At 39.4% G+C, this 14,157-nt stretch overlaps 1 protein-coding gene across 2 annotated transcripts in view; it reads right to left on the bottom strand.

Moving 5' to 3' along the window:
* kansl1l (KAT8 regulatory NSL complex subunit 1-like) overlaps positions 1-14,157 on the bottom strand; it is a 58,235-nt gene that overhangs the window by 21,486 nt on the left and 22,592 nt on the right. For both annotated transcript variants that reach the window (XM_034186521.1, XM_034186522.1), the window contains exons 5-6: positions 11,486-11,589; positions 1,937-2,078 (exon numbers count right to left, since the gene is read on the bottom strand). In XM_034186521.1, the coding sequence (XP_034042412.1) occupies positions 1,937-2,078; positions 11,486-11,589 (246 nt within the window). The remainder of the gene's footprint in view (positions 1-1,936; positions 2,079-11,485; positions 11,590-14,157) is intronic.

The raw sequence follows: 14,157 nt of genomic DNA, 5'->3' as shown, positions 1-14,157 counted from the left end.
ATATTCCTGTGTGAATTCTTGTAAAACCATTAAAAGCCACAATGTATTTTTTCCAATGAAAGAAAGTCGGCATTAATAAAAAATCACAATATCTATTTTCCAGTGAGGAAAAAAAATTCTTACCAGACTTAACATACTGATGGTACAAGATGCCGTACACTTTTCCCGGTTCTTTTATCTATCTGATGTGTTCATGAAGATATTCATTGCATACCTTCAATTTAAGCCAGTGCCAATTCCACAGATTCTTGATTCTGTTATGCTTATCCAACTTTTGACATTGTCTTTCTCGCCATCCTCCCTCTGTACGATGTCCCTCTGTGACACCGAATTTTTCTTTTAAAAACTTGATAGTTGTATAAGTATGTGATGTCCACATGCTACTTTTAGCTTACGAACAGCATCTTTAATTACACTCAAGACAGAACATAAACAGGAGCGGGCCAGAATAGAAGCAGACATGGAACCACACAGAAACGACAGCCTCGCCGTAGCAACCAACCAGTCCCGCTTTATGTGTTGTAAATAAAACTTGTATAGTGTTGTAAAAAAGAATGCTGTGCGATAGCCATTTTCCGAACTTGGTGACAATCACGATTACAGACCGTCGGCAGAGTACAACACCACTACGCCCATGACGAAATCTGAGGACTTCCGCTGATCCATAGATTTTTCACAGCCCTGATTGTACCTCCATAGATTTATTGTAGCATTCTCATTTCCACCACAGTCTTCTGCACTCCCTTTACTTGCTTTATTTTTTCAGTTACATAACATGTCTGTTCTCCATCTTGACCATTGGTGCACTACAACTCTATCTGGACTCTTTTCTTTTACGCGGATACGGCCTCTATCATTGTTCCTCACTCTCTCATACAGGCATTAAATATGTCTAGGGTACTGTATTTTTCAGTCTATCAGTCAAACAGAAGTAGTAGTCGCATCTGTTCAAATTAAATACTTGAAAACCTAGCACATTATTTAGTGAACAGACGCTAATGGGCTAATTAATGTTATTGTAGGAAAGAACTGCTACTTGCCACCACTGAACAGGCAATCAGAGGTGAGGTAAACATACAATGCAATTAAATGTTTGAAAACTTGGCGCATATTCATAATGCAAACACTGTGTTGGTGAGCAGAAGCTAACAGGCCAATTAATGTTATTGTTTGAGGCACAAAGAATACAAGAGCAAATTACTTATTGTGGCCAGTGAACAGATGGTCAAAGGTAAACATGCAATGCAATTTAACGCTTAAAATCGGAGCACATTATTTATTAATAACGCAAACAATGGACCCAGTGGCATCGTGGATACGGCAAGGCGCAGCACCAGCGCATGCTCCCAGACTTAAATTGGCCATGTCTTGGGCGTAAGATAAACTGAAGCAATCACTGTCACTGGTCATTGCCTTTAGAAAACAAGTGCGCCACCAACTAGCGCATTGCTCTTTCAATGGCAAACTTGAAAGTGAGAAGTTTGCTGGTAAGGGAAAGGTCTCTGTGCATAAAACCTGCAGCAGCAGTCATCGAGGTTAAGTGTTAGTGATTGAAGCACCTCCTGTGATAACTTCTTCTCTTCATCCTCCTTTGACTACTCAATTTCTAATATATCCCACCATGCCCAGAATGACAGCACGGGTCTAACATCAGCCAAATGGCTCAAAAGCACTGAATGACACTTCTTATGAGTTCTCGTTTCATTAACGGAATTAAGATAAAGACAGCTAAAGTAAAAGTAACAACAAATGAATGCACAAAACATTTATTCAGGAACGAATGTGCAATTTTTAGGAAATGCACAAAAGTGCAGACATACCTATTCTAATTGTGTGAGAACAAATATATCAAAATGTGTCCTGATTTTCACATATGAACTGCACATTGTTGCATAAAATGCATAGAGCTGGAATATGAAGAGCAGATGTGACTTACCTGTGGTTTGCAGGTGCTGAAGGTGAACAATTTGGGCTTGTGGTAGGTGACCAAAGGTCGAGTTCGGGCACAAACCCATGACACATCACGTCGCCACCTTCTGGAGCTTCCCAATACAAAAACCCTGTCTCTTCTCTTACCACTGCATGGGCAATATTGGAGGACATAGAAATGTCAGGAATAAGAGGAAGAGAGGCGGTTGTTTAACAAAGGAGTGTCTTAAAGTGGCACGACTTTATAAAAAAGCAAAGACAAAACAGTGAACTGCAAGTGCTAGTATTCTTTTGTATGACACTGTCTTTAGGGTCTTGGTGCTTTCTGTCTTACTACAGAAGTTTACATACCCTGGTAAAATTTTAGATCTTTTTGGCCATATTACAGAGAATAGGAATGATAACACAAAACGGTTTTTGTCACTCATGGTTAGCGTTGTATGAAGCCATTTATTGTCAAACAACTGTCTTTACCCTTTTTAAATCATAATGACAACAGAAAACCTAACCCTAACCCATCCTCACCTGTGAACTCTTTGCTTGTAATCAGTGTGTGTGTATAAATGGTCAGTGAGTTTCTGGGTTGCTGAAAGACCCCTTGCATTGTTCATTCAGTGCTGCACTGATGTTTCTGGTTTCTGAGTCATGGGCAAAGCAAAAGAATCGTCAAAGGATCTGTGGGAGAAGGTAACTGAACTGCATAAAACAGGAAAGGGATATAAAAAGATATCCAAGGGAATGAGAAGGCCAATCAGCAACTTTCAAACAAACAAATGAGGGATTCTGTTGGAACCAAACCATGGTGAGGTAGACCAACAAAAATTTCAGCAAGAACTGCCAGGAAAATTGTTTGGGATGCGAAGAAAAACCCACAAATTACTTAGCTGAAATACAGGACTCTCTGAAAAGATGTGTGGCTGTTTCAACATGCACAATAAGGAAGCACTTCAAGAAAAATGGGCTGCATGGTGGAGTTGCCAGAAGAAAACCATTACTACACAAATGCCACCAAGTATCCCGCTTACAATACACCAAACAGCCCAGACAACAAAGTCATTTGGACTGATGTGACCAAAATTAATCTTTTTGGCCACAACCATTTGGAGAGGAGTCAACAAGGCCAATGATGAAAGGTACACCCTTCCTACTGTAAAGCACGTTGGTGGATCACTGATGTTTTGGGGATGTGTGAGCTATAAAGGCACAGGAAACTTGGTCAAAAATGATGGCAGGATGACCTCAATATCATTAAGCCACTCTGGGAGATCTCAAACGTGCAGTTCAGGCAAGACAGCCCAGGAATTTACAGGGACTGGGGGCTTTTTGCCAAGACGAATGGGCAGCTTTACCGTTAGAGAAATTAAAGAGCCTCATCCACCACTATCACAAAATACTCCAAGCTGTCATTGATGTTAAAGGGGCAATAAAATGTATTAAGAACTGGGGTATGTAAAGTTTTGATCAGGGTCATTTGGTTAGTTTCTGTTGTCATTATGATTTAATAAGAGTAGAGTAAACAGTTGTTTGATAGTAAATGGCTTAGTAAATGGATAGTAAAAGGGTGTGTAAACCTATGAGCACAACTGTATATGTTGTGAAAATTGGCCACTAAATACTGACCGAAGGTGAGGACTGGATGTCTTTTAGGTCTCTCTGGTGCATCTTTGAGTATTCCTGGAATTTTGGAAGTTTTTTTTTTCAAACGAGTGGTGACTAGGGAGACTCAGCTGAGGAATATCAATTCCACTGTGAGGGAGAGTCAGCTACAACATTCTTGAACATGTGGTATGTTTGTCTGTGCATGATCCAGCATGCAGGTGCCTCAGTATTGAGGACCCGAGGGGCTGGAGAAGGTCAACGGTAGCATTTCACATGGCTGTTGCAGATAGATGGCTACTTTCAAAAGGTGGTGATGGAGCAGTTGTTTAACTGAATGGTTGTCATCCAGGATTTGGGGAGCTTCCATGGTATGGTGAATGCATTGACTTGCGTCACCTGCACATGCTTCCGTTTTGTTTGTTTTTGGGGTGATGTTATGTGCTTAGACAGTTATCACTGAATGGGACTTGTGTTTACAGAAAGAAATTTTGAAAAAAAAAAAAAACAACAACATAAAAACAGAGACTACAGTGTATGTACAGTGTACACGTAGTCTACCTATGTACGGTAAGTACATGCATAAAAACAGAGCCACATTTTACATTAAATTCATGTAAGGACCAAGCTCTCTTTTCCAGGGATAATGCTGAGCACAGAACACTCCATCCAGCAAATGGCTTTCTGTTCATTTTTGTCTTGGAACGTTTCAATTATCCGTCCATCACCCCACCCATTCCCAGAGAAATTTCGATCACTTTTCCTTGCAACGTTCTTTTCCACTGACACATGGTTTCCATAGTAAATCTGTTTGCCCGATCCCAAAGAGAAATGCAAATAGTGGTTCATAATCCACATATATAATAAAACTCAATAAATGCAAGCCTTATTAAATCAACTTCAAGGTCAGAAGAACAGCTGAAGATTCTAGCAGTCAGAAATAAAAGTAGATTAAAAAAATGTTTTAACTGTGCTCTGGATTCTTTGATTGTCATTATTTTAAACTCTTCCACAGCAAAACACAAACCATACAGTATGTTGTTATTGGAAAACTGCATTAGAATGTGCAGTTACACCAAGAAACAATAGAAACAATTCCATGCCTATGCTTGAGCAGATGAGTGTTAGGTCCCACGGCAGCTCTGGGATCAGTTAGTTCTCACAGTAAAAACCAGGCAGCAAGGACAAAGGATTCAAACTTTCATTACACAATCGCTGCAGTCTCTTGCTGTTGCCAGCACTTCTATAGAATAGATTCATTGCATATTATTTGGTCATGTTTCACTTCCATCATGTAGCCAATCATTTCACGAGAAAGAAAAAAGGAAACAGTTTGAAGAAAAGCTACATATACAGACGTTTGACAGGAGAGCAGAGCACCAGTGTGGAAAGTGAAGGAAGCTGGAACCAACCTGTGTCAAGTATACTTTATTACTGTCAACAAATCACAGCTTACATTTTTAGCTCTGCATCTATAATTGATTCTTGCCTCTGCTTTCTCTTCCTCCTCTTCATGTGTCTCAACCTGCCTTCATGCCCTTTATCGCAAGTTACTCAAATCCAAGCAGCCAGAGGCTTTCTCTTTCTGGCACGCAGGCGTACATGTCCACACAGGTAGCTGTGTGATGTTTCGGAAACATGCTGTAAAGATTACATACATTTTCTCGAAGTATGTCTTGGAATCACCGAGGAGGAGCTGGAAGATGTGGCTGGGAGAGGACTAACTGGGCTGCCATTGTGGCTCCATCCATGAATAAGTGTCAGAAAAATTAGGGACAGATGGTTTGGAAGTCAGTGGTCTGGTTACTGCTTTGTGATACATATAAGTTACTACAACTCTAACAGTGTGAGGAAAATGATTATTTCAAATCCAATCCAATTTATTTGTAGAGCACATTTAAAAACAAGTTTGACCAAAGTGCTGTACAACAAAGACATAAATAGATAAAATAGATACATGGTAGACAACAGTGGCAACAATATAAGTCTTTACAACAGTAAAATCATCAACTCTCTAGTCAAAAGCCAAAGAAAACAAATATGTTTTAAGGCGAAATTTAAAGACTAGAAGTGAATCCGCCTGCCTGATACCGTGAGGCAGGTTATTCCACAATCTGGGACCAACAACAGAAAAAGCTCTATCACCTCTAAGTTTGAGCTTGGTCTGAGGAACTACAAGCAGAGATTGATCTCATGACCTAAGAGAACGTGATGGGGAATAAGACACAAGCAGGTCAGACAGATAACGTGGGGCAAGATCATTGAGACATTTAAAAACAAACAATAAAATTTTAAAATCAATACGATATTGAACTGGCAGCCAGTGAAGGTTAGAAAGAATGGGTGAAATGTGGTCATGCTTCCGGGATCCAGTTAAAAGACGGGCTACAGCGTTCTGAACCAGCTGCAGCCTTGCAAGCAAGGCCTGGCTGATACCAACGTACAACGCATTATAATAGTCCAGCCAAGTCATGACAAAAGCATGGATTAAGATCTCCAAGTGATGCCTTGAAAGTGAGGGCTTTATCTTAGCTAGCTGCCTCAAGTGAAAGAAACTTGCCTTCACAACAGCACTGATTTGTTTATCAAGTTTAAAATCTCCATCCATTTTCACACCAAGGTTACAAACAGTAGATTTAATACACTATGTCAATGGTCCAAGGTTTACTGAACCACAACTGCTTGATTTACTTGGCGTGGCCAAAAGAACTTCAGTTTTCTTTTCATTAAAGAGTAGAAAGATTATGGACATCCAGCCTTTAATGCTCTCAATGCACTCTAAAAGTTGATTGGCACAGAATGCATTCTCACGCTTTAGGGGCACATAGATTTGACTGTCATCGGCATAGAGGTGAAATGACACCCCAAATCTATGAAAAACTGATCAACTGCAGTAATTCATGCATTTAGAATAGTTTTAATTAAGGACAATAAAGTTGGTTGATGAGTATTGAATAACATTAAATATACAAAGGGAACAGTGATAATTCCATTGAAGTATTGTTATGAACACAAGGCAGTGTTTTCTTTGGATATACCCTCACTCACTCATCCTCAACTGCTTACTCCCATTAAGGGTCGAGGGGGCTGGATCCTATCCCAGTAGCCACAGGGTGTGAGGGGGGGTACACCCTGGACAGGCGCCAGTCTGTCACAGGTCCACATATAGACAAACGAACACATTCACACCCGCATGCACACCTATAGACAATTTAAAGCTTCCAATCCACCTAACCTGTGAGTCTTTGGATGTAGGAGGAAGCCGGAGCACCAGGAGGGAACCCACGTAAACATAGGAAGAATATGCAAACTCCACACAGAAAAACCACAGGTGGGAATCAATCCCATAACCTTCTTGCTGTGAGGCAACAGTGCTAACCACTAAGATACCGTGCTGCCCCCTTGAATATACAGAATTTATAGGCATGCCAGAGTTGCAATAAAGGTAGCATTTGGTGTTCCTCCCCTTTCTTATTGGCATGTTAAAATGAAATCAACTCCAACAAAAATGAGTATGTGAGCTAATTTTATTCAAGAATCATAATAATAGTAATAATAATTTCTTTGTAAATGTCCTGGCCAGTAGATACCACACAGACAGAGTTGCAAATGATCATGCAATACTAAAATGACTGTAAAACACAATTACTCATACTTTTAGTCGTGTTATCCTTAAATAGTTTTGAGGTCAGGCAACTTATACTCTGGTGTGACTTATATACTGAAAAATCACACGTAACTAGAACCCAATTGTCATATCAATTATCATCAAAGTTGAAATTCATCACACACTGAATTTATTTATGAATGTTTATCAGGTTTTCATACTTTTTAATGCTTTGATGTCACATTAAATGTGCCTAAAACCTTTGCACAGTGCTGTACATCTGAACAAATGGGGTTGTCTTATATTCAGGTTCTTGATATTTACATGTCACAACACATTCCCAACAAGTGGCACCAAATACCTGTGAAGCAACTGGTCCCGTCCATTTAACTTTTGCTTATTGTTGTCATTGAAACAAAATGAAAGCACAGTGTCTTTTATTTACTTATTTATTTTAATAAAAACGCTGGGATGAAGTGCTCCACAACACCATGACAGCACATTTCAGCCAAATAGTCTTCAAAACGGATTTCATGATAAATCAGCTAATCACTGCTGATTAATTATCAGTGGTTAGCTGATAATAGGGTACCGCAGTCTTGTCTGAACCCTGCATGATATCGCGGGATTTGACCACATATGGGGACAGCTGCTCCTGTTGCACAATATATACACAGCATAACTTCACACGGGAAAATGCTGTACTGTTTTGTTTTCAGCTGCAATCACTGAAGCAGTCGTGAAAAGTGTTTTTTTCTGTTTCCCAGTGAAGAAGGGAAGACGAGGTAAATGGGAGACGTCGTGTCCGTGTTAGCCTACACAGCTAACCAGAGCAGCTGTGTTCTCTCACCCGCAAACCATCTCGACAGACTTGAGCTCCGGGTCATAAACAAACCACAACACATGTCCACTTTCCCACCGCATCATCACGTTTTCTTTGCATTTTCACTTTGTTTGCCTGTAATTTGTCCAAAAACTCATAGAAAATGCAGTGTTTTCATCCCCAGAAGTACAACCCCAATTCCAATAAAGTTGGGACATTGTGTGAAATGTAAATAAAAACAGAATGGTTTGCAATCCTCTTCAACCTATATTCAATTGACTACACCACAAAGACAAGATATTTAATGTTCAAACTGACAGATAGACTTTTTTGTTTTAGTGCAAATATTTGCTCATTTTGAAATGGATGCCTGCAACACATTTCAAAAAAGCTGGGACAGGGGCAACAAAAGACTGGGAAAGTTTATGAATGCTCAAAGAACACCTGTTTGGAGCATTCCACAGGTGAACAGATTAATTGGAAACAGGTATCATGATTGAACATAAAAGGAGCATCCCCAAAAGGCTCAGCCGTTCACAAGCAAAGATGGGGCGAGGTTCACCACTTTGTAAACAACTGCATGAAAAATAGTCCAACAGTTTAAGAACAATATTTCTCAACGTTCAATTGCAAGGAATTTAGGGATTCCATCGTCTACTCTCCATAATATAATCAGAAAATTCAGAGAATCTGTTAAACTTTCTACACGTAAACAGTAAGGCCGAAAACCAACACTGAATGCCCGTGACCTTTGATCCCTCAGGTAGCAGTGAATTAAAAACGGACATCATTGTGTAAAGGATCTTACCGCGTGGGCTCAGGAACACTTCAGAAAACCATTGTCAGTTAACACAGTTTGTCGCTACATCTACAAGTGCAAGTTACAACTCTAGCATGCAAAGCGAAAGCCATACATCAACAACATCTAGAAACGCTACCGCCTTCTCTGGGCCCAAGCTCTTCTGAAATGGACAGACGCAAAGTGGAAAGTGTGCTGTGGTCTGATGAGCAAGCACACAGGCAACAGTGGTAAAGAAAAACTCCCTCTGATGATACTGAGGAAGAAATCTCAAGCAGACCAGACTCAAAGGGGTGTGACCCACTGCTTATGCCATTCTAATAGTTACAAGATTTTGCAAAGTTTTACAAAACAGAACATAGCACAACAAAACAAGATGCACTTGATGAGAAGTCCATGGAGGCATCCAGTCAACAGGAGTCATCCAACAGTGCTCATGCCATTCACTGGGCCTGTTCCTGCGGTAGAGTCCATTCCGCGTCCGTTCTAGAAATTAAGCAGTCATCAAATCCAGCCTATGACATTGTGACATTATCCGCACCTCCGACAGAGAGGAAAAATAACAGAATCAGTCGGCCAGAAAAAAGTACGCCTAAGGCAGGGGTGGGCAACGAGGGCTGAGACACTGCAGGTTTTCCTTGCAACCAATCACCTCACCTGGTGGATTGCTGATGAGCTTCTCCCCTGCACATAAACACCTGATCATCAATGAAATCACCTGCTGAGACACCTGAACATTAATGAAATCACCTGGGAAGGTGAGTGGTAGCAAGGAAAACCTGCAATGTCTCAGCCCTTTATGGCACATGATTGCCCACCCCTGGCCTAAGGTATAATTCATCAGCTTAATACTGATGAATTTGGCAGTGCAGTCTTGTTTGAGGGCGGGCACTGAAGGGGTAAAATATGACGCATATGACATCATTTCTGTTCAACCATAAATAAAACAAAACTAATGCTATTTGGGAACTGCAGAACGAATGAGCAAGTGCAACACATCAAATATATAAAAAACAAATTATCAAAAAGCATTTCAGTGTTAAAAAAGTAATACATGTTCTAGATCACAAATCACTCCACACTTATTTCTTTTCTTATGTTCAAAATAAATCTTCAAATAATTAGTTAAACAGTAAACATCCAGGAGTCACCAAATAAGTTTAAGATGTTTACTGTGAGGATCACTGTGAAACTACAATATATAAATAAAAATAAATTAAAAAAATTACAATTTGTAATGCATTTGACTCTTTTACGTCAACAAACTCTGAGTCATTATTATTATACTGAACACAAATACAAACGTGCGGACAGGCAACAGCTTAATGTTAACTAGAGGTGGGCGATACCGGGAATTTTGGTATTGATCCGATACCAAGTAAATACAGGCCCAGTATCGCTGATATTAATAACGATACTAATACTTTTTCATATTTAAGCTTCATAGATGCAAAGGATCCAAAAGACCTAGAACAGAATTTCGCCAAACATTGTACGTGACAACAAAATACTTTATTATCACAATCAACATTTTTATTTAAAAAAATATCACTCAACACAACTTAAAACAAAATCTCCTGAGGTAGAGGGCTGACAAACCACAATACAAGGGTGTGCTGCTGTTGTGTGACACAGCAGCGCTGCTCTTACAGACAGAGAGTAGATTTTGATGAATCTGCGTGCGCAGCAGTCAGTGCGTGCGGGAGAGAAAAAAGCTTGAGTATCGATCTTTTTACACGAGGATCGTTCAATATCAATACCAGCATTGGTATCAATATTATCGATATTAGGATTGATCCGCCCACCTCTAATGTTAACTTTAACAATGAAAATGCCATAGACACACTAACGCGTTAGCATCGCTCCCGTTTTCACGTTATAAAATACAACTATCAACTGTTTAAAAAGACCACAATAGGTCAGTTTAACATAAAAAGGTAAGTATTACTCACAGACATATGCTCTTTAGGCTTTACTAGGGAAAAAATAAAGAAAATGCGAAATAAAAACCAAGCTTTGCTTCAAGGGCCCCTTGCTGCTCAACAAGATGCCTGATGGAAAAAAAGCGGAAATCCACCAAAAACTGGACATTTTTCACCCCTGGTTTGCTCTAGGGGTTGGTAAGGTTCAATCTTACTTGTGTGAAGCACCTTGAAGTAGCTTTGTTGTGAATTGGAGCTATCCTCCTGGCATCCGTCCGTCTGCGGGAGACGATGGTGTAGTGTCCAGTTTTTTTGTTGCTTTTTTGTTTGTTTTTTTATACACATTTTCAATTCAATTTCAAGTTATTTAGTCTATATCATGATATAAACTAAATAACTCAAAAAAAAAACCTCAACCTTTCCAGACACTTTCAGCTAAGTTTTCTGTGGCCACTCGTTTACATTCTTTGTATTTCAATGTTATCTCTTTCCCCCAGAGAGGGATCTGAGATGGACTGTCTTGTCTCATATTTTAAGATTCCATCTCTTCCACGGGTATGTCAGCTGCACTACATATTGCTCATTTAGGCTTGCTGTGGAGATGTGATTAAACCACTGCAAGCCTGAGAAAATGTGAGCTACAAAACTCAAATATAGTATTGTTTAAATCAAGTACTAGTGTTGTACAGTCTGATTGTTTCTATGCATATTACCTCATTTGCATACACTGTGCGCTCATGAAGTCTCGCACAATTTCTCAAAGAGGTATAAACAGTTGTACCAAATGAAAAAGGATGTTTGTGCTCTACCTTGTGAAGCGTCTTTTGCCTTTCTGGGTTTGTTTTTGTTTGGAGAGCGGTGAAAAGCTGAGAGGAGACTTCAGACTGTTGACTATGTAGTTCAGCTCAGCACTCTGCAAAGAAGACGTACTGTAATCTGTAGGCCGATCAGACTGATAAACATGAGCAGGTAACAAGATATTACATGTGGAATGGCATTTTAAAATGAACTGAAAGATCTGCATAGCACACTGTATTCCATCCATACAGTAGTGTTCAGAATAACAGTAGTGCTATGCGACTAAAAAGATTAATCCAGGTTTTGCGTATATTTGTTATTGTTACATGGGAAACAAGGTACCAGTAGATTCAGTAGATTCTCACAAATCCAACAAGACCAAGCATTCATGATATGCACACTCTTAAGGCTATGAAACTGGGCTATTAGTAAAAAAAAAGTAGAAAAGGGGGTGTTCACAATAATAGTAGTGTGGCATTCAGTCAATGAGTTTGTCAATTTTGTGGAACAAACAGGTGTGAATCAGGTGTCCCCTATTTAAGGATGAAGCCAGCACCTGTTGAACATGCTTTTCTCTTTGAAAGCCTGAGGAAAATGGGACATTCAAGACATTGTTCAGAAGAACAGCGTAGTTTGATTAAAAAGTTGACTGGAGAGGGGAAAACTTATACACAGGTGCAAAAAATTATAGGCTGTTCATCTACAATGATCTCCAATGCTTTAAAATGGACAAAACAAACCCCAGAGATGGGTGTAAGAAAACAGAAAACAACCATAAAAATGGATAGAAGAATAACCAGAATGGCAAAGGCTCACCCACTGATCAGCTCCAGGATGATCAAAGACAGTCTGGAGTTACCTGTACGTGCTGTGACAGTTAGAAGACGCCTGCGTGAAGCTAATTTATTTGCAAGAATCCCCCACAAAGTCCCTCTGTTAAATAAAAGACATGTGCAGAAGAGGTTACAATTTTCCAAAGAACACATCAACTGGCCTAAAGAGAAATGGAGGAATATTTTGTGGACAGATGAGAGTAAAATTGTTCTTTTTGGGTCCAAGGGCCGCAGACAGTTTGTGAGATGACCCCCAAACTCTGAATTCAAGCCACAGTTCACAGTGAAGACAGTGAAGCATGATGGTGCAAGCATCATGATATGGGCATGTTTCTCCTACTATGGTGTTGGCCCTATATATTGCATACCAGGTATTATGGATCAGTTTGGATATGTCAAAATACTTGAAGAGGTCATGTTCCCTTATGCTGAAGAGGACATGCCCTTGAAATGGGTGTTTCAACAAGACAATGACCCCAAGCACAGTAGTAAACCAGCAAAATCTTGGTTCCAAACCAACAAAATTAATGCCTTGCAGATGTGAAGAAATTATGAAAAACTGTAGTTATACAACTAAATACTAGTTTAGTGATTCACAGGATTGCTAAAAAAGCAGTTTGAACATAACAGTTTTGAGTTTGTAGCGTCAACAGCAGATGCTACTATTATTGTGAACATCCCCTTTTCTACTTTTTTTTTTACTAATAGCCCAATTTCATAGCCTTAAGAGTGTGCATATCATGAATGCTTGGTCTTGTTGGATTTGTGAGAATCTACTGAATCTACTGGTACCTTGTTTCCCATGTAACAATAAGAAATATACTAAAAACCTGGATTAATCTTTTCAGTCACATAACACTACTATTATTCTGAACACTACTGTACATGCTTAAATGTCCTTCACACCATATATCCAGCACTGGTGTCATGCTATAAGACACATACGTCTACAAGCTTTAATGGAACATTTTAGCAGAAAATGAAGTGTTACCATGGCAACAGACAAAAAGAAAATTCATCCCTAATTCTGACTTCAGTGAAAACTTGGGCTAGAATGTACATTTTCAGATTCAGTTTCTCAAAAACCTTGTTTCAATTTGATGAAGTTGAATAGTGCAGCAGATAAGAGAATATTTACAGAGGAATCCTTCAAATGGTGATACAAGCATCAAATGTGGCACAAATACTCCTTAGACATTCCCCTTTTGAAAAAAAATGACTGGCCACTTGAATTTTCAATTGGCAGTCAGGTGTGTCATGCTTTGTTTCATGTTACGGGGTAACATATGTCACATGTCATAGAATCCAATGGACGTTGATCTTGTTTAACCTTTACTTTGGATGCCAACCATTCAACACAGTCAAAACTATTCCATTTATTAATCCTATTAGCTCAACCAATAATTTGCACCACTTTTTACCAAAACTGGTGCAACTTTATCTTTTGACCCCTGTACAAACTGAAACTGACTTTTGTCACCATTCTTGCGGCTTTTACCCCATAACTCCATACCATTCAGTCACAGATAGTCCTAACTATACATTTTTGGAATGTATGTGATCAGGCAAATAATGTGGTATAGTTTTCGATATGACTGGAGCATCTTTTAATTTTGACCCCTGTGTAATTCTTCAACTGACCCCTACCTGACCGCCGATTGAAAATTTAAGTGGCCAATCACATTGTGGGACAGCCGGAATCACAAGGAGGAGGACAGCTAAGCTAATGTAAGCAAACTACAATGTTTTAAAAATGTATAAGCATGTTAGATCGATCGATAGATATTACCATTGCAGGCTATACAACAAAACGTCTCCGGAGCAATTAAATTTGTAGCATAAAAATAAAA

This window comes from Thalassophryne amazonica, chromosome 14 (assembly GCF_902500255.1).
Source record: "Thalassophryne amazonica chromosome 14, fThaAma1.1, whole genome shotgun sequence".
NCBI lineage: Eukaryota > Metazoa > Chordata > Actinopteri > Batrachoidiformes > Batrachoididae > Thalassophryne > Thalassophryne amazonica.
This window is presented reverse-complemented; position numbering and strand designations above follow the sequence as displayed.